This window comes from Monodon monoceros, unplaced genomic scaffold (assembly GCF_005190385.1).
Source record: "Monodon monoceros isolate NGI ecotype Baffin Bay Population unplaced genomic scaffold, NGI_Narwhal_1 Super_Scaffold_12, whole genome shotgun sequence".
In the NCBI taxonomy this organism is placed as follows: Eukaryota; Metazoa; Chordata; class Mammalia; order Artiodactyla; family Monodontidae; genus Monodon; species Monodon monoceros.
In genome coordinates, this window is record NW_021703768.1 from 107,671,803 (window position 1) to 107,692,564 (window position 20,762).

General features: G+C 36.9%; 1 protein-coding gene across 1 annotated transcript in view; it reads left to right on the forward strand.

The window, feature by feature from the left end:
- Window positions 1–20,762, forward strand: part of ADAMTS19 (ADAM metallopeptidase with thrombospondin type 1 motif 19) — a 272,394-nt gene that overhangs the window by 177,829 nt on the left and 73,803 nt on the right. The window contains exons 12-15 of the mRNA XM_029216811.1: window positions 2,130–2,260; window positions 3,195–3,367; window positions 14,223–14,350; window positions 18,419–18,539. Coding sequence (XP_029072644.1) covers window positions 2,130–2,260; window positions 3,195–3,367; window positions 14,223–14,350; window positions 18,419–18,539 — 553 coding nt within the window. The remainder of the gene's footprint in view (window positions 1–2,129; window positions 2,261–3,194; window positions 3,368–14,222; window positions 14,351–18,418; window positions 18,540–20,762) is intronic.

Sequence of the window (20,762 nt, forward strand, 5' to 3'; positions counted from 1 at the left end):
TTAAACAAAACATTTAACACTTTGCCCAGTGTTGAAACACAGCACCACCTAGAAGACAGAAAAGCAGGTTCTCCATAGTTTTGTCCAGAGATCTGGTTATCTGCAAGGGGATGAACTTTAACTATTACACTATGCTTTCTTTAAATTTCACTTATTTGTGTATGCAAATTTGGCTTGCATATCTGTTTCCATTTCTCTTCATCTACCAGACGTGTCTAGTTTAAATGACGTGCAACTCTAGATCTGGATCTTTCCCAGAATATTTTTAGTCAGCTGTGAACTCTAGCCCAGCCTTTCAATGCCAACTTACTGCTAAATGGGCGAGGAGCTGTGATATGCACTCAGGGAAACACCCTTCACCCAGACCAAAACAACTTGACCAATTGAAGTTTGACAGCTTTCACACTGGATTTTTTTTTTTTCCATGAATGACATAACATCATTAAATCCTTAAAACCAGTAAGTTGTTTAAAAGTTTTCACAAGGTCTGTTTGTTTTCCTCCTTTTGCAATTTTGAGACTGAATCTTCATATAAAATCTCAATTTATTTAATGACAATCTTAGCATGTCAATACACTCTGAGTTGTTGAGGTTTTGTTTTGTTTTTTCCCAAGCCTGGATTTAAAACTCCTTGAATCCAAAAAAGGTTGAATTTAAAATCTGACATTATTAGAGAAAATCTGCAGGAACTGATTATTGCATAGAAAAGCATTAACTGGGCTCACACAAAACTACGTAGCATAGTTTTTTAAATTCTCTCTTCTAAAAACAGCATTTAAAAACATATTATCAAAATAAGTTTTAAAGAAACAGATCAGTTAAGGTCAGAATGAATAGAATTTTGGTGAGATTTCTGGAAACTTATTAATAAAATTAATATAATGCTGTATAATTTGTTATTAGTATTTTTATTATGGTTAATCTTTATTAAATCTTTGCTAAGGACTATGCATTGTGCTTAGTTTCATTCAACTTCTGAAAATTCTATTAGGTAAATATCAGTATGATTATCATTCACATTTTGAAATGGGAAAACTAAGAATCAGAGAGCTGCTATAATTTCTTCAAAATCCCTTATAAATCATGTTGCCATTAGTGCAAAATATCGTTTAGGACTGGAAGGATCAGATTGCTCAACCCTTGTGACTGTACAATCATTTATCTAAAATTTTTTAATCTTTACTTATTTCCAACATGGTTTTGTTTAATTAATTTTTACCTTTAATATGTTTGCTATGATCATGATAGATCTGATTTTCCAGGAATAAAGAGAAATTATAATAATCTGTCCACAAAGTCCTGGCAACCATTCCTCGGTGGCCACAGAAACAGCCTCTTTGGCTGTTTTTGTTTAAAGTTAATAATAAAATAAATATAAAAAAGAGAATGAACACACTCCTTTCTCTTCTTTCTTTGCTGTCTTTCTCAGTTAATAGATACCAAATAATCTATAGAATAATTGAAATGAAATGATAGAATTTCAAAAAGTCTAATTGTTCAAGTCTTTCAAATGAACAGCTTTTGAAAGAAAATTTGCTGTAATGTTAATGCTTGAATTTGACAGAAACTTTCAGAAAAAAAAAAAACAATATAAAGGAAAGTGCTAAAATTGAGTCATACTCTTCCTTTTTTAGTTACAAGGAGAGTACCCTGAATCACTGACAGTTTAAATCAAAATTGCTAAATTTGCTAAAATGTCTGCTTCAGTCTAGTTAAAGACATTTATATCTTACATACCATTCTTATATTTATACTTGACCTTATGCTTTTTTGGTCCTCTTTTTTAAATTGTTATGTTTCTTAAAATGTGTTAGTTTTTCTTCCTGGCTGTACAACCCCAGATTCCTTCTTTGCCCTATCTCCGTCACAAGTACTGAATTCTCAGGGCTATAGTACAAATATCTGTGTGCTGTTCTTATGACAAGACTGTATGATCTGACATGAGAACTGGACCAGTGTATTACTATGACAGTAAGCACGTGTCAACTTATTTTTGGTCTTTTTCAATTCCACACGTTTGGGGCTCTTAGCAGACCTGATTTAATCTCAATTCCAGTGACTCTATAGGCCAGTGAATGATTTTCCGTTGTGCCCTGATTTGTTCACCTAAGACATAACTTTTGGAATAGTGGTGTAAGGCTGGAGAGTGTACCAGCAGGACCTCAGCACCTGGACTCGTGGCTGGAGAGTGGAGCATGTGGAGTCCCTGTAGCCGAACCTGCAGTTCTGGGATCAGCAGTCGAGAGCGCAAATGTCCTGGGTAAACGCAAAGTTCCTGGATTGGGGGAGGGCATTGTTTTCTTCAAGTTTGAAATTAAAAGGTTTTACTGATAAACCATGTTGGGGGCCAAAGAAACTTCTCAAACCTCACTCCACTTTGGAAAACAGAAAAGTCCCTCAAATTATTTTATGTAAAATCTCCCTTCAAAGAAGAAAATAAGACCAAACTCTCTAAGAACAAATAATTAAACACTACACAGAGTGGTGTTTTGAGTACAAATCAAATTTTAAAATGTGTTGAAATAAGCAGGGAGAGATGTGTTAGAAAAAGTAAGTCACCATTAAAAGGAACTGTGAGAGAAGCCGGAAGCTGATAGGACTTCAGAAAGAGAGGGAATGAGGGCAACATGAGTGTCAGTAGAAGCTAAGAATGATGAGAAATGAAATCCTGCTGAGCACATGTATGGATAGGGAGCATCCAAGATCAGCTTGCTTGTCTCCATCATTCCTAGAGTGATCCTAGGAAGATGTGTGAGAAAGTCATTTCAGCTTTATGCTTTAACTTTGGTGTGGATTCAGTGCCCCAGTTCCTCAACAAGAGATTTTAAAGAATGTATGTGAAAACCTTAGAAGCAACTCCTTAATAATTCTTAGCCCCACTCTTTCATGGGAACAGGCTTTCTATTTTGCCCCCAACTTCTGCCCTTTACCCTTCTATATCATTTTCATGGCAAATGGGCTTTTGTTTCTCATGTATTTTGGAAATTAAATGGCTCAAAGGTTGGAAAAAATATATATTTTTAAATAAACATATGGATTTCCTACCAATTACCAATCATTTAATCTGTCCACTTTTTCAAAAGTAGATTTAATATAAAGGACTACACCTTATTAATATATTGCCTTTTGATTTTTTTAAATGAGTAGTTAACATAAAAAAAGATAAAATTGATTATTTGTACTGTCTTTTCTAGGCTAGGTTCTGAAGCAAGGGATTGTAATGGTCCCAGAAAACAATACAGAATATGTGAGAATCCACCTTGTCCTGCAGGTTTGCCTGGATTCAGAGACTGGCAATGTCAGGCCTATAGTGTTAGAACTTCGTACCCAAAGCATGTACTTCAGTGGCACGCTGTCACGGATGAAGGTATGACCAACCAGATCGCCACCATCTTAGTTATGTAGACTTCTAGGTTTGCAAGGTGCTTTACAATAGTGGTAAATATTGTTTTACAGTTTATATTCTAGGTATTTCAGAGCTCTGTTTTTTCTACCTTTACTGACATATAATAACCACAAGCACTGACTAAAAATATACTTTAAAAATATAGAGATATTATACACCAATGAGATAAATTTAAAAAGGGTGACAATACAAAATGCTGGTGAGGATGAAGAGAAACTAGATCTCTCATGCGTTGCTGGTAGGAAGGTAAAATGGAGCAGCCACTCTGAAAGTTAGCTTGGCAGTTTCTTTAAGTAACTAAGCATACACTTTAGAAAACACAGTCTTGGTTATTTATCTCAGAGAAATGAAAATTTGCAACCACAAAAAAATGCTGAACACAAATGGGCACAGCAGCTTTATTTTCGATAGCCAAACACTGGAAACAATCAAAAAGGTTCTAAGTAGCTGCAGGGTTAGCAAGCTGAGGTATATCTGTGCCATGGGATATTATGCAACAGTACACAGAACACTCTGTTAACATATGCAGTGACCTGGTGGATGTCACAGCATTATGCTGAGTAGGAAAACCCAATCTCAAAATGTCTCACACAGTATGATTCCTTTTATATAACATTCTTGAAGCCACAAAAGTATCGAGATGGAAAACAGATAGATGAGTGGTTACCAGGAGTTAGGGGTGGTGGTGGGAGAGGGATGCGTGTCCCTGTAAAGGGGTAGCACGAGGTAGAACTAGAGATCTTTATATAAAGTGCAAATTGGCTCATTCTGATCTCCCAGTTAAAGCATTTCAGAGACTTGCCATAACTCTTCAGGTAGAGGCCAAATTTCACATGACATGCTCAGCAAGACCTTCTTTAGCCTGATTCCTTCTCTTGTCTCCTGCCTCATATAAGACCTCACTCTCTTTTCCTCTGTGCTCCAGATATTGCCCTTGTTTCACTGCTTCCTACATGTCATTCTTTCTTCCCCCACACATGGCCTCCAAACATACTGTTTCTTTATAGAAAGAACAGAATAGAATAGTCTTCTATTCACACCATCCTTTTAATAAAGGTTAATTCTATATTTCCAGATGCTTCAACCAACAAACTTTGGAGTCTTCATTTTCCATTTAGTTCTCTTTTACTGTACATTCAAAAAGCAGTAAAGTCACATGAGCCCTATCTTTAAAATACATCCAGAATCTGATTATTGCCCAATATCTCCAGAGCTGCCATCCTGATATAAGCAACAGTGTCTTACCTGGATGATTGTAGTAGCTGTCTAACTGTTCTTTTTCTTTTTTTAATTTTTGCATTTTATTTTCTTTCTTTTTTTATACAGCAGGTTCTTATTAGTCATCCATTTTATATACATCAGTGTATACATGTCAATCCCAATCTCCCAATTCATCACACCACCACCCCCACCTCCCGCTGCTTTCTCCCTTTGGTGTCCATACGTTTGTTCTCTACATCTGTGTCTCAATTTCTTCCCTGCAAACCGGTTCATCTGTACCATTTTTCTACATTCCACATATATGCATTAATATATGATATTTGTTTTTCTCTTTCTAACTTCACTCTGTATGACAATCTCTAGATCCATCCACATCTCTGCAAATAAACCAATTTCGTTCCTTTTTATGGCTGAGTAATATTCCATTGTAAATATGTACCACTTCTTCTTTATCCATTTGTCTTGTCGATGGACATTTAGGTTGCTTCCATGACCTACCTATTGTAAATAGTGCTGCAGTGAACATTGGGGTTCATGTGTCTTTTTGAATTATGGTTTTCTCTGGGTATATGCCCAGTAGTGGGATTGCTGGATCATATGGTAATTCTATTTTTAGTTTTTTAAGGCTGTACTGTTCTCCATAGAGGTTGTATCAGTTTACATTCCCACCAGCAGTGCAAGACGGTTCCCTTTTCTCCACACCCTCTCAAGCATTTGTTCTTTGTAGCTTTTCTGTTGCTGCCCGTTCTAACTGGTGTGAGGTGATACCTCATTGTAGTTTTGATTTGCATTTCTCTAATAATTAGTGATGTTGAGCAGCTTTTCATGTGCTTCCTGGCCATCTGTATATCTTCTCAGGAGAAATGTCTGTTTAGGTCTTCTGCCCATTTTTGGATTGGGTTGTTTCTTTTTTTAATATTGAGCTGCATGAGCTGTTTATATATTTTGGAGATTAATCCTTTTTTGATTCATTTGCAAATATTTTCTCCCATTTGAGGGTTGTCTTTTCGTCTTCTTTATGGTTTCCTTTGCTGTGCGAAAGCTTTGAAGTTTCATTAGGTCCCATTTGTTTATTTTTGTCTATTTCCATTACTCTAGGAGGTGGATTAAAAAAGATCTTGCTGTGATTTATGTCAAAGAGTGTTCTTCCTAAGTTTTCCTCTAAGAGTTTTATAGTGTCCAGTCTTACATTTAGGTCTCGAATCCATTCTGAGTTTGTTTTTATGTATGGTGTTAGGGAGTGTTCTAATTTCATTCTTTTACATGTAGCTGTCCAGTTTTCCCAGCACCACTTATTAAAGAGACTGTCTTTTCTCCATTGTATATCCTTGCCTCCTTTGTCATAGATTGGTTAACCATAGGTGCGTGGGTTTATCTCTGGGCTTTCTCTCTTGTTCCATTGATCTGTATTTCTGTTTTTGTGCCAGTACCATATTGTCTTGATTACTATAGCTTTGTAGTATAGTCTGAAGTCAGGGAGTCTGATTCCTCCAGCTCCGTTTCCCTCAAGACTGCTTTGACTATTGGGCGTCTTTTGTGTCTCCATACAAATTTTAAGATTGTTTGTTCTAGTTCCGTAAAAATTGCCATTGGTAATTTGATAGGGATTGCATTGAATCTGTAGATTGCTTTGGGTAGTATAGTCATTTTCACAATATTGATTCTTCCAGTCCAAGGACATGGTATATCTCTCCATCTGTTGGTATCATCTTTAATTTCTTTCATCAGTGTCTTATAGTTTTCTGCATACAGGTCTTTTGTCTCCCTAGGTAGGTTTATTCCTAGGTATTTTATTCTTTTTGTTGCAGTGGTAAATGGGAGTGTTTCCTTAATTTCTCTTTCAGATTTTTCATCATTAGTATATAGGAATGCAAGAGATTTCTGTGCATTAATTTTGTATCCTGCTACTTTACCAAATTCATTGATTAGCTCTAGTAGTTTTCTGGTGGCATCTTTAGGATTCTCTATATATAGTATCATGTCACCTGCAAACAGTGACAGTTTTACTTCTTCCTTTCTAGTTTGTATTCCTTTTATTTCCTTTTCTTCTCTGATTGCCGTGGTTAGGACTTCCAAAACTTGTTGAATAATAGTGGTGAGGGTGGACATCCTTGTATTGTTCCTGATCTTAGAGGAAATCCTTTCAGTTTTTCACCATTGAGAATGATGTTTGCTGTGGGTTTGTTGTATGTGGTCTTTATTATGTTGAGGTAGGTCCCCTCTATGTCCACTTTCTGGTGAGTTTTTTAATCATAAACGGGTGTTGAATTTTGTCAAAAGCTTTTTCTGCATTTATTGAGATGATCGTATGGTTTTTATTCTTCAGTTTGTTTATATGGTGTATCACATTGATTGATTTGAGTATACTGAAGAATCCTTGCATCCCTGGGATAAATCCCACTTGATCATGGTGTATGATCCTTTTAATGTGTTGTTCGATTCTGTTTTCTAGTATTTTATTGCGGATTTCTGCATATATATTCATCAGTGATATTGGCCTGTTGTTTTCTATCTTTGTGACATCTTTGTCTGGTTTTGGTATCAGGGTGATGGTGCCCTCGTAGAGTGAGTTTGGGAGTGTTCCTTCCTCTGCAATTTTTTGGAAGAGTTTGAGAAGGATGGGTGTTAGCTCTTCTCTAAATGTTTGATAGAAATCACCTATGAAGCCATCTGCTCCCAGACTTTTGTTTGTTGGAAGATTTTTAATCACAGTTTCAATTTTATTACTTGTGATTGGTCTGTTCATATTTTCTATTTCTTCCTGTTTTAGCCTTGGAAGGTTATACCTTTCTAAGAATTTGTCCATTTCTTCCAGGTTGTCCATTTTATTGGCATAGGGTTGCTTGTAGTAGTCTCTTAGGATGCTTTGTATTTCTGCGGTGTCTGTTGTAACTTCTCCCTTTTCATTTCTAATTTTATTGATGTGAGTCCTCTCCCTTTTTCTTGATGAGTCTGGCTAATGGTTTATCAATTTTGTTTATCTTCTCAAAGAACCAGATTTTATTTTTATTGATCTTTGCTATTGTTTTCTTTGTTTCTCTTTCATTTATTTCTGCTCTGATCTTTATGATTTCTTTCCTTCTGCTAACGTTGGGTTTTGTTTGTTCTTTCTTTCGTTCCTTTAGGTGTAAGGTTAGATTGTTTATTTGAGATTTTTCTTGTTTCTTGAGGTAGGCTTGTATAGCTATAAACTTCCCTCTTAGAACTGCTTTTGCCGCATCCCATAGGTTTTGGATTTTCGTGTTTTCTTTGTCATTTGTCTCTAGGTATTTTTTGATTTCCTCTTTGATTTCCTCAGTGATCTTTTGGTTATTTAATAACGTATTGTTTAGCCTCCATGTGGTTGTGTTGTTTGCGATTTTTTCCCTGTAATTGATTTCTAATCTCATAGCGTTGTGGTCAGAAAAGATGCTTGATATGATTTCAGTTTTCTAAAATTTACTGAGGCTTCATTTGTGACCCAAGATGTGAACTATCCTGGGGAATGTTCTGTGCGCCCTTGAGAAGAAAGTGTAATCTACTGTTTTTGGATGGAATGTCCTATAAATGTCAATTAAATCTATCTGGTCTATTGTGTCATTTAAAGTTTGTGTTTTCTTACTAATTTTCTGTTTCGATGATCTGTCCATTGGTGTAAGTGAGGTGTTAAAGTCCCCCACTATTATTGTGTTACTGTCCATTTCCTCTTTTATAGCTGTTAGCATTTGTCTTATGTATTGGGGTGCTCCTATGTTGGGTACATATATATTTATAATTGTTATATCTTCTTAGATTGATCCCTTGATCATTATGTAGTGTTCTTCCTTGTCTCTTGTAACATTCTTTATTTTAAAGTTTATTTTATCTGATATGAGTATTGCTACTCCAGCTTTCTTTTGATTTCCGTTTTCATGGAATATCTTTTTCCATCCCCTCACTTTCAGTCTGTATGTGTCCCTAGGTCTGAAGTGGTCTCTTGTAGACAGCATATATATGGGTCTTGTTTTTGTATCCATTCAGGAAACCTGTGTCTTTTGTTGGAGCATTTAATCCATTCACATTTAAGGTATTTATCGATATGTATGTTCCTATTATCATTTTCTTAATTGTTTTGGGTTTGGTTTTGTAGGTCCTTTTCTTTTCTTGTGTTTCCCACTTAGAGAAGTTCCTCTGGCATTTGTTGTAGAGTTGGTTTGTTGGTGGTGAATTCTAGCTTTTGCTTGTCTGTAAACCTTTTGATTTCTCCATGGAATCTGAATGAGATCCTTGCTGAGTAGTGTAATCTTGGTTATAGTTTCTTCCCTTTCATCACTTTAAGTATATCATGCCACTCCCTTCTGGCTTGTAGAGTTTCTGCTGAGAGATCAGCTGTTAACCTTATGGGAGTTCCCTTGTTTGTTATTTGTCATTTTTCCCTTGCTGCTTCAATAATTTTTCTTTGTCTTTAATTTTTTTTTTTTTTTTTGCGGTACACGGGCCTCTCACTGTTGTGGCCTCTCCCATTATGGAGCACAGTCTCCAGACGTGCAGGCTCAGCAGCCATGGCCCACGGCCCCAGCCGCTCCACGGCATGTAGGGTCTTCCCAGACCGGGGCACGAACCCATGTCACCTGCATCTGGAGGTGGACTCTCAACCACTGCACCACCAGGGAAGCCGGCCAATTTGATTACTATGTGTCTCGGCGTGTTTCTCCTTGGGTTTATCCTGTATGGGACTCTCTGCGCTTCCTGGACTTGGGTGGCTATTTCCTTTCCCATGTTAGGGAAGTTTTTGACTATAATCTCTTCATATATTTTCTAGGGTCGTTTCTCTCTTCTCCTTCTGGGATGCCTCTAATGCGAATGTTGTTGCATTTAATGTTGTCCCAGAGGTCTCTTAGGCTGTCTTCATTTCTTTTCATTCTTTTTTTCTTTATTTTGTTCCACAGCAATGAATTCCACCATTCTGTCTTCCAGGTCACTTTTCCATTCTTCTGCCTCAGTTATTCTGCTATTGATTCCTTCTAGTGTATTTTTCATGTCAGTTATTGTATTGTTCATCTCCGTTTGTTTGTTCTTTTTTTTTTTTTTGCGGTACGCAGGCCTCTCACCGCTGCAGCCCCTCCCGCTACAGAGCACAGGCTCCAGACGCGCAGGCTTAGTGGCCATGGCTCACGGGCCCAGCCGCTCCGTGGCATGTGGGACCCTCCCGGACCGGGGCACGAACCCACGTCCCCTGCATCGGCAGGCGGACTCCCAACCACTGCGCCACCAGGGAAGCCCTGTTTGTTTGTTCTTTAATTGTTATAGATCTTTGTTGAACATTTCTTGCATCTTCTCAGTCTTTGCCTCCATTCTTTTTCCAAGGTCCTGGATCATCTTCACTATCATTATTCTGAATTCTTTTTCTGGAAGGTTGCCTATCTCCACTTCATTTCGTTGTTTTTCTGGGGTTTTATCTTGTTCCTTCATCTGGTACATAACCCTCTGCCTTTTCATCTTGTCTATCTTTCTGTGAGTGTGGTTTTCGTTCCACAGGCTCAAGGATTGTAGTTCTTCTTCTGCTATCTCTAACTGTTCTTTATGCCTGTGTCCTCATACCTCCTTCAGTCTCAACATAGCCAGAGTGATGCATTTAAAATGTCAGTCATGTCATGTTATTCTTCCATTCAGAAGCCTTCAGTGTCTTCCCAGCTCACTAAAAGTCCAAAGTTCTTCTAATGGTCTCTAAGTTCCTCAGCTCCCTGGCTTCCTGTTACCCTCTAAGTTCAGCTGTACTGTGCCCGCATCACACCTTGCCACCCACACTGGCTCCCTTCTGTCTTAGTGTCTTGGAAGTTGTTGTTTTCTCTGGTGAATTACTTTTCCCAGATAGCAGTGTGATTCATTCTCTCACCTCCTTCTGATCTTTTCATAAATATTGACTCAGTGCTTTTCCTTCCCCTGCTTTATTCTTTTTTCACAGACCTTATCATCATGTATCATAGTATTTTTATTTTACTTGTTTATGTCCCCCCTCAAATAATAATTGTTAGAGCAAGAGTTGTATTTTATGCATTGCTATGTGTTTAGCACTGTAAGCAGTATCTGAACAGAGTAGACACTTAATAAATATTTAGTGAAAGAATGATATGTCTTATGGGAATTTTCTGTAGTGACCTGTCCTGGCCCCTTTTCTCACTAAACATCCTTCTTGGCATAATCTTACTTATTCACTAGGTTTTATTTATCATCCGAATGCTAAAGGAACACAAACATTTATCTCCAACCTAGATCTCTCTGCCCTGAGCTCCTTACCTGTTTACCCCTATGTTGCATGAACTTGTCCACTCAGCAACCCATTCATCTCTAACTCAGCATGGTTCAAGTTCAACATACCCCTTCCCCTTTTCCTTTCTCTCACTCCCACCATCTCTCCTCTTACTGTGCTCTCTCATGGAGCATAGCATCATGATCAGCCTCATTACCAAGCTAAGCCAGAATCCTTCTGCCTCAATCTCCATCCCCCTGTAATCAATCAGCACACCCTATTTGTCCAAACCTTTCTTTGTTTGCCAGCATCTTTGTTCATGATTGCACCATCTCTGACCTGGATTCTTCAAACGGCTTCCTCACTGTCTCTCTGACCCTCCTTCAGCCCCTACTCCTCATTTCAGACAGGCAGGCCTTTTTGAAGGCCAAAACTATCAGTCACTGTGCCAAGGAGTACCCTTCCACAAATCCCGTTGCTGTCAGGACCAATCTCAAACTTTATTACCTGGTTTATAAGGCCGTTATTGTGACCTGCCCCCTTTAACGTCTCTGGCCTCATCTCCATCATTCCCTTCTGTAATCTCCAGCACTGCCAGGCCGACTTTCATTTCATCCCTCAGATACATCATGTTTTCTTAATTCTGGGCCTATAAATATGCACGTTTCTTGGCACAATATCCTTTCTTTCTCAAGCTTTAATCTCTTTCCCCGTGTATTTACCTCGAAAACTTCTACTGATTTTCTGGACTCAGTTTATGACAAGTTCTCTAGGAAAAAAGAATCCCACTGATCTTCCATATAGGATACGTACCCCTGCCAAGTACTCCACAAGACCCTGCTGAAGCAGATTTTAATGCGTCTCTATTCCCTCTATTGTCTGTGCCCAGTGTACTGTCTGGCAGTTATTAAGCTTCTGATGGATATTTGTTGCATTAATTTAAGTATATAAGTAATATTTTTTCATGGTAAAAATAAAGTCAATATGACAGTTCAAATCCTGAAAATCATCATCTCATCCTGGGTTAATTCTACATCTGCCTCCAACTGGCTGTCTGATTTGATAATATTTACTTCATTTGAGACCTGTTTACTCACATGTGAAATAAGAGATAGGAAACAGGTTCCCTCCAGATTTTAAAAGAAAATCAGAGTTGTATGGGGGTCAATTTAAAATATTAAAACTGTTGGAAATCACAATTAAGGGAGCTCCTGACTCTTATAAAGTGTTGTTTATCATCAGAATGATCCATAATAGATATTTATATAATTAGCAGGGTACCATTTTTGATAATTCTGTGACATGTATCAATCAAACATGTCAGTCTGTATGATGAATGAAAGACACAACAATAGTTTTTATGTATTAGAGCCATATGGAAGAAATTGAAATATACAAGTCTTTTAAAAACCCCAAGTTTTCGATACTTTAAAACGCAAGTGGCTATTTCTGTTTTTTTATGTAACACATGAATCTCTGGCTAAGAGAATTAAATATAAGGTATCAATACAGTAGTGAACATTTATTTTTAGAGATAAAAAGGTGCATGGCTTTAACATTCGGGTATTTTGCATACTCTGTGCTGAAATTTGGCTGAAATCCATGTTTAATGCATACCTTGGAAAGGGGTGGTCTCTTAAATCAAGACAGAGCCTGCCTACCAAGTACTGGCATGTTACATGGATCACTATAATGTCACAATCTCAAGGGTGTACTCCAGGAAGGAAGACTGGTATCAAATTTTGGTGTCACCTATAAGGCTAAAGTAAGTACAGTAAATTGACAATATGTAAAAGGAGGAATACAACGTTTTTATCTGAGTTCTTGCTTAGAATGTAAATGGAATATTCTAGACTAACTTCTTTCAACATCATTCTTATATCTGGTTTGCTCCTCTCTTCAGTGAAAACTCCAGAAAGAGAATAGTGAGGTGTGTGTGTGTGTGTGTGTGTGTGTGTGTGTTTGTATATATATGTCACTATTAAAGTGTTGCAATGACAGCAGCTGTTTTTAATTCCAAAGATATGACATAGTAAGTAGTCACTGAATAAACATAACCTACTTTGAGGTGTGAGAGCACACTGAACTGCTTTATTGCAGCGTATAATAGCATCTTAAAGGGAAATTTCAAAACCATTCACATTAAAGGCCATGGTACAACTCCCCAAAATCGTTCAGACCAGTATCCAGAAGCCACATGTGAAAACTGTTTGAAATGTTCAATTCTGAAGGCTCATTTAACTGTCTGTCTTCTCTTTGCCAAGTGATACCCTGTTCCATGCCTCTGGCTGTTATTTGGTATTTATAGAATCCCATCAGCATACGTGGAACTTTACTGAAGACATAAGCGAAGATCAGTGTCAGAGACTGTAAACTATTTTCCATTCTATTTGTATGAGCTTAATAAACAGTAAAGGGCCTGACTGGTGTCAAGCCAATAGAGTAGTAATGTAACCTGGAAATTGCTCTGAAGTTTCTGATTTGGATAATCCTACTACTGGTGTTACCAAATACTACAGCTCCTCTGCAGGATGCTTAGAAATAGAAACAGCACTTTAAAAATGTTTTGTCACTTTTTGACTGAGCCTAATAGGCAAGTGTTTTAACTCTAACCCTCCTACCTTATTGTTTAAGGAAGCACTGAAGGTGACTGCCACCCATTCAAGAATTCTTTACCTAGAACTGTAGTTCTCACCCTAAACGTCATACATCCTGACATGCTTTCTGAGTAAGCAATGAAGAGGGTGAGTCCCAGCTAGCACTTCAGCAACTGTGCATTCCAATGGATGTTCTCATGGGATTGTATTGCATTGCTAAACATCCTCGCAATGGAAAATCTTACAAGAATTGTTCATGTTAGAAGTTCTTCTTCCTCCCTTTACAAATTTTTCAATTAGAAAATGCTAAATGCATAGGATTTTCAATTAGTGTATTGGAATTTAGAAGTGAGACATCAAGAAAGGCTTCATGAATAAAGTAAATCTTAAATAGGCAGAAACCTGGTATGTTCTTAAAATTAAAATGAGTTCATGCCAAAAGATACGAGCAAAAAATGGGAGTATGCAAAATATTTTTCACGAAGAATGCTTGGTTTGTGTGTGGTAGAGGTTTAGTGCCAGAAAATAATAAATGGTACATTTAAAAAATAATCTGAAGGCATAATTCTTAAGAAGGAGGTTAATATTCATTGGATACCTATTTTTGCTCAGGCATCATCTCATTTACTACTTATAATAACCCTCTAGTATTATATATTCTAATAGTGCATTACTCAGTTAATATCAGATTATATTTTTTTACTCCTAACTGTTCTGAAAAATAAAGCTTGAGGTAAAAATACTTATGGAACAAATTTTGTTCATTTATTTTTATCCACTCTGTATGTAGAAAAACCATGTGCCTTGTTTTGCTCTCCTGTTGGAAAAGAACAGCCTATTCTTCTATCAGAAAAAGTGTTGGATGGAACTTCTTGTGGATATCAGGGATTAGATATCTGTGCAAATGGCAGGTGTCAGGTAAGACATTCCAAAAGGGAGAGTGTATATGCTGAGGGAGGATTGGGGGACCTTCGAGCAGCTGCACGGTACATTGGAAAGCTCTGCCTCAACTGTGATCTTCAGCAAGTCTGATCTGCTTTGAAAGTCCATTTCTTCATCTGTATAATGAAGAGTTCAGACTAGAAAATATATAATACTCATTACTAGCTGAAAGAATCTGAAAATTTTATTCTGTAACGTACATATTACAGGTGTAAAATTGTGACACTTTGGGCATTCCAGACCAGAAACTCAAGCACTCCAGTTCTCCATGACTTGTGTCCAAGACTGAGCCATGTGGCAAAAACCTATAAAATCAGTCTTATTACTCAAAGTATCATCAACATTCTTGAATCAGCTGATTTCTAAATGTACATTCAATTTTTTATTATACTTAAGCATTTCATTTGCCTTTCTATTTCTTTTTAAAAATAATCTCCATCTACTATGTGCATTTATGTGCTTTTCTTTATTTATCATTAGAAAGGAGACATTCTGGGCTTCCCTGGTGGCGCAGTGGTTGAGAGTCCGCCTGCCGATGCAGGGGACGCGGGTTCGTGCGCTGGTCCGGGAAGATCCCACATGCCGCGGAGCGGCTGGGCCCGTGAGCCATGGCCGCTGAGCCTGCGCGTCCAGAGCCTGTGCTCCTCAACAGGAGAGGCCACAACAGTGAGAGGCCTGCGTACCACAAAAAAAAAAAAAAAGGAGACATTCTGTTAAAATGAATATGAATAGTGTAGTGGAAAGATCAAACGCTAAAGCTTTGAAGTTGCTAGTTACAGGTCTGCCACTGTCTCAGGTTGGCTTCCCCTGGAAGATTATTATGCAGGAAGTATAATACCAGGTGTTTTCATGATCAACATGTATGCAGAGCGGGAAGGAGGCAGGACTGAGCACAGGGAGCATTTGGGCTTGGTACAGTCACAAGATGTCAGCTGACCGTGTGAGGAGCATTGTGGCTGGGATGGCTCTTCAAAGCTGTCCCCATTTGGGGTGAGAAAACCAGACCTTTTTAACCCCCATTATCTACTAGTGTTTGGATACAAGCTGTCCCAGGGGATGAGGGGGATGTGATCTTGGGAAACGCAGATTTCTTTAGGCTAGCCATTTTCTGAACAGGGCTGAAGGCTAAGAGCCATCAGCTGATAAATTTCCCAGGCGTGGAAGGAAAATATGTACATCCTTTAGTAATAAAAGAGGTATCTGAGTGGAGGAGGACTGAATCCACGACAACCACTAGGAAACTGTGTTCTCGGGAAAATCACTTAAAATATGTATGTGTCCATTAATCTGTAAAATGAAATAGGCAGGCCAGTGGTCATTGACTTTTTTGTGCAATAAACCCCTTTGAGAATTTGATAAAAGTTTTGGATTCTTCCTATAAAAAATGCATACCTGACCACATATGCACACACACGCATGTGCACACATGCTCCAAAATTTGAAAACAATTACAAGCTATGGATGGATCAATCTGTGGTCCAATAGAAGTCTATAGACTTCTGGATAAAAACTTGGAAACATCGTGAAACTTAAATGCTTTAGCAGCTCTCAGATTCTTTATTTTGCCATCATGCTCTAACATTTAAAGCGTAGAATCATGCAATATAATTGGTATAAGAGACAGTCTTATAATTACATATTAATTTCCTTTATTCTTTAACAGAATATGGCAGTAGCCTGAAATATAATTTTTCATTTGTCTATTTAAAAATCATTGCAATTATTTATCTATACATATTTTGTTTTCAAAACTGTATGTTGTGCAATTAAAACTTTTATCTTTATTTTATCATTTTATGTAAATGTCAGATTAGTATATGACTTAAACGAATTTATTTTTCAAAAGAAATTATTTTCCTAACTCTATATGCCAAATATAATAGCTTACATTGCTGTGCTTTTCACTTAACAGTATTGTGTAAGCCAGATCTTTTATAGAGTCCCTAGGTAAACATAAAAGTAACAGCAACAACAACAAAAAATTCTGCAGAAGTGTTATGTGAACCTGATGATTATAATTAAAGTTCTGTGAAATGAGTTGTAACTTCTGACAGCATTGGAATACTTCAGGAATCTGGCTTTTTAACTAACATGCTTCATTCTGTCTTTCAGTATAATTAAAAGCATGCTTCCTTTTTTGTTTCTGACAACCCTCTGTATACTGGGTTTGGCTAGAGTGTTTTATTTTTATCATAAAACATACACCATTGAAGTTGAATGTAGAATTCTAAACTTGGTGAGTGGACTAAGGAGGGCAATTGAAAATAGACAGCTTTCTCCTGGTGACCCAGTTTGGCTCCCTGGCATTTCTATCCTGGAAGAGGATAGAGAAAACTCTCCTCTGTATTATCATGGTACCTGCCAGTTTCCAGCCTGCCATTGGTACTTCAGGTACCTGCCACCAGTTAAACAGTATTGTCTTTTCCAAGTCATTCATCCTCAACTTTTAGAGTTATGTGAGCATATTTCGATAAGTGTGGATGCTTGAGGCTACCAGTTACAAAATACTAACTCTGATTCTTATTTTAAGCTTACGTGATTATTGAGCCATGGCATTATGTTTATCCCTGCCTTTTATTTTAGATTTTACAAACTTATACTATCCCAGTTACAAGGGTTACAAAAAACTAAGAGACAACTAGGTACTAATTTATTCAATCATTTAACTACTATTTATCAAGTTTATTATATTTGCTGAGAAACAAGTCGGATGCTAGGGATAGAGCAATAAAGGCACTTTTTATCATTTCAAAATCACTCTAAACTCTACTCTAAATTTTCTCCTCATTTGTACATGAAGGAGAGACTTTTTCTTTAACCCCAGGACTCTCAGGTCTTTTCATGACTCCTGATCAGTGGACTCTGACCATATCTTTGTTGTATTTTGAGAATTTCCTGTGGTGACCACCTCTTTCATCCAGAAACATTCTCTTCATTTCTCCCTGAATAAGCTTTGATTCGCTGGTCAGAGTTCTCCACTATTGCATTGTTTTGTCTGCTTCTTGACACTGATACACACCCTCATGACAAAGGGAAAGGATGCTGTATTATGCAGGTTTAATGCGATTTTTGCTTTCTTGGGATATTCATCCTGCAGCTGCATTTTATAACCTGCTCCTTCCCACACCCAACACCACTGACACCAACCACAGAAAAAGACCCTGGTTGTTTTTCTGTTTTATGTGATATTTTAAAAATTTATTTAAATAATTGTAACTTGTTATGAATGGATGTAACATCAGTCAGTCTTGCAGCTTCTTCTTGATTAGGAGTGATGGTATAATTCTACCATTTATTTCTGACAGTACAGACTTTAACTTGTGCACTTTGAGTATGCACAACTTTGCAAAATATCATATTTTCTGAACATCAAAGGGAGACCAACATTATTCACTAGAAAAGAGTCAATGATTTAAGAAGATTCATATTAACATCATTCTGGGAACATATAAAAATTAATTATCCCACTGTTACTGTTTTCTTATAGCAACCATAGGTTGTGAGCAGTTCTTACTCACTCATGCGTTAGATGCCAAAGAAGTTGGGGATAGAAGTTTATTGGTGAACTGTAATGAATGTAAACATTTATATTTGGTTTCCACAGAGTTAATATTTAATACTCAGCATCTCCTCTTCAACCACTTTAGGAGTGAAGCCACCCATCCATACGGTGAAGCTTATCTGTTCTATGTTGAGTAGAATGAATTAGATTTATCATATTATGTTTAATAGAAATGTGACTTCCTTTGGGATTTATGTAAATTGCATTTGTCTCAATAATAGTTTTCCAAATTGCTTTAGGATACCATTTAATTCTTAATATAAGAAAAATACTTTTATCACTACCCTACTTTGGACAATTTACAGGTGGTATTATTTGACATGAGCTTGCTGTATTAGTTTGCACCAGAGAATATGGCATTTTATTAGTTTGTAAAATAAATAGGTCTAGTTTGTAGAGACTAGGTTTGTCCTAAAGTAGTGGTTAAAAGAGAAAAGAAGAAAAAGCTCATTTTATGATGTACTGTCATTCTCTTGTTGCAGAAAGTTGGCTGTGATGGTTTATTAGGGTCTCTTGCAAGGGAAGATCATTGTGGTGTATGCAATGGCAATGGAAAATCATGCAAAATCATTAAAGGAGATTTTAATCACACCAGAGGAGCAGGTGATTATTTTTTTATTTTTTCAAGGTTAACAATCCAAATCATCTCTGGGGACAGATTACATTGAACTTAACTTAGAAATGACAGTTCTGATTCTGTTGAAGACTTTTGTAATGGGTATTGAATGATTTTTTGCAATGACATACAGTACATGTGATATGAGCCAGAAATTCTAAGAAGCCCATTTCCCAATACTGAAAACATGAAGTCATTTGTTGTGCATTTAATAAATTGGAGCAGCAAGGGAATAATCTAATTTGCATTGGCTAATGTTATCAGCTTTCTACAGACCTTATCCTCCAATGCAAATTATTGATGTCTAACAGAGAATGATGATTTGTAACAGCCTGGAGCAACTATTGAGAGTATTAGTCTTCAGGTTTTCAGCTTTCCATTTTCTTTATTTTTTTCCTAATGTTTTTACTAAATTCAAAAGGAATTAATTTTTTAAAAGAGAGAGTCTATAGCAATGTAGCATGTTGGAAACTATAACAGGGAGTCAGGAGATGTGGGCTGATGTTCCAGATATATTAAGAGAGGGAACATGTCCTCTCTTGTTGTCTTTCCTCATCTATAAATACTAATACTCAGGGGATATGAGGGTGAAGTGATGATGATTGATCTATGTAGTGTGAATTTTAAGGTGATCCACAACAAAAAGTGATATCTGTACTGAAATATAATAACCCACAAATAAGCTTTATATACAGAAAATGCTTTATACTGAAGCCCTCAAGCTTACGGAGAGGAAGCAAACATTTCTATGTTTACGTTAGTGTCTTACCTAGACATCTATCTATTGAACTATCTTAGTATTTATGATTAAATTTTCATTATCATTCATATTCTTACATTACATACATCAACTTTTTCCTTTTTTATATTTCTTGTTCAAATACCAAGACCTGACCTAAAAATGTGTATTTGTTTTGATACAAAGAATAAGCCATTTATATTTGAATAATCAAGAAGACTGAGTTCATTCTAGATTTTAAAAAGTCCTTCAGAAAAGAAAATTAGACACAGCCCTCAAAAGCTGAATATAACCTTTCTCTAGGCCCCAGCAGAATAAAAGATAAGTGAGCTTGAAGAACTTGAAGCCTAAAAATAACTAAGGCCCAGGGTAAATTGCAGATCAAAATCTCAACCTCCAAAGCTGTGAAAAAAGGTGACAGGTCCTACAAGTCAAAATCTGTCAGAACTCATTTAGAATAGTCAGATGGAGCTGTAACAGGCTCTTATACTTTCGCCTAAGTGCAATTATAATAAGCTTTTCAGCCTGATTGTGATGGGAGACGTTTTTATAGTGCAGAAGTTCAAATCAAGTCTGAAAGACTGAAGAGATTTAAAGACACTAGAATTTTTGAACACTATTCCTGCATAGTTACTTAATTTGCATGGAAACAGTTCACTGAAGAATACCGATGCACATTCAGCACTGGTACATTTTTCTTAGTTGTAATAACACTTAATTTTTAAGCATTGACAACAGAAATAACAGTTAAAAATCAGTAATGCGGTTCATTCTGACTGCAGTTAGGTGGATACATTTTTCCCCCAGATTCCTAATTCAAATGTCCTTTGTTTTTATTGCACTTTAATTTCTACTTTTGTTTATTAGTTTGTTTGTAAGTTATATTAATGACATATGCTATTTGGAAAATGTCTAAAATGCCTACGATATTGGGAATATCAGAGACGAATAATGTTACTTCCTTACAACAATCTGTCTTCCTTGCAACTCTCTGCTAGTTTAACATTGCTTACAGGGAAGAGACTAGAATTCTTAACTTGGACCATAGGGCCCTGTATGGTGTTGTTCCTACTTGTCTCTCTGGCATCATCTCACACCAAGGTCACTTTCCTTCTCTAAGCTGCAGCCACCAGATCTGTTACAGATGCTGAAACTGACCATGCTCCCTCTAGCACCTTGCATTTAAAAATATTGTTCTGTTAGCTTCCCCTTAGCTCTGCCTGGTTAATTCCTAGATGTCACTTAGATCTCAGTTCAAATGTCACTTCTTCAGTGAAGTGTTCCCTGAACAACCTCTACCTCCTATCACCAACTAGTTTAGTGATTCTTACCATATTTGTATCTGTACAGTTCAGTTGTATGGTAATTTTCTAATTCTACACCCTTTGGTCTTTCCTGCTAGACTTTAAAGATCAGTGAGGAAAAGTATCATGGCTACTGTTGTTGAATACCCTATTCCCAATGACCAGTA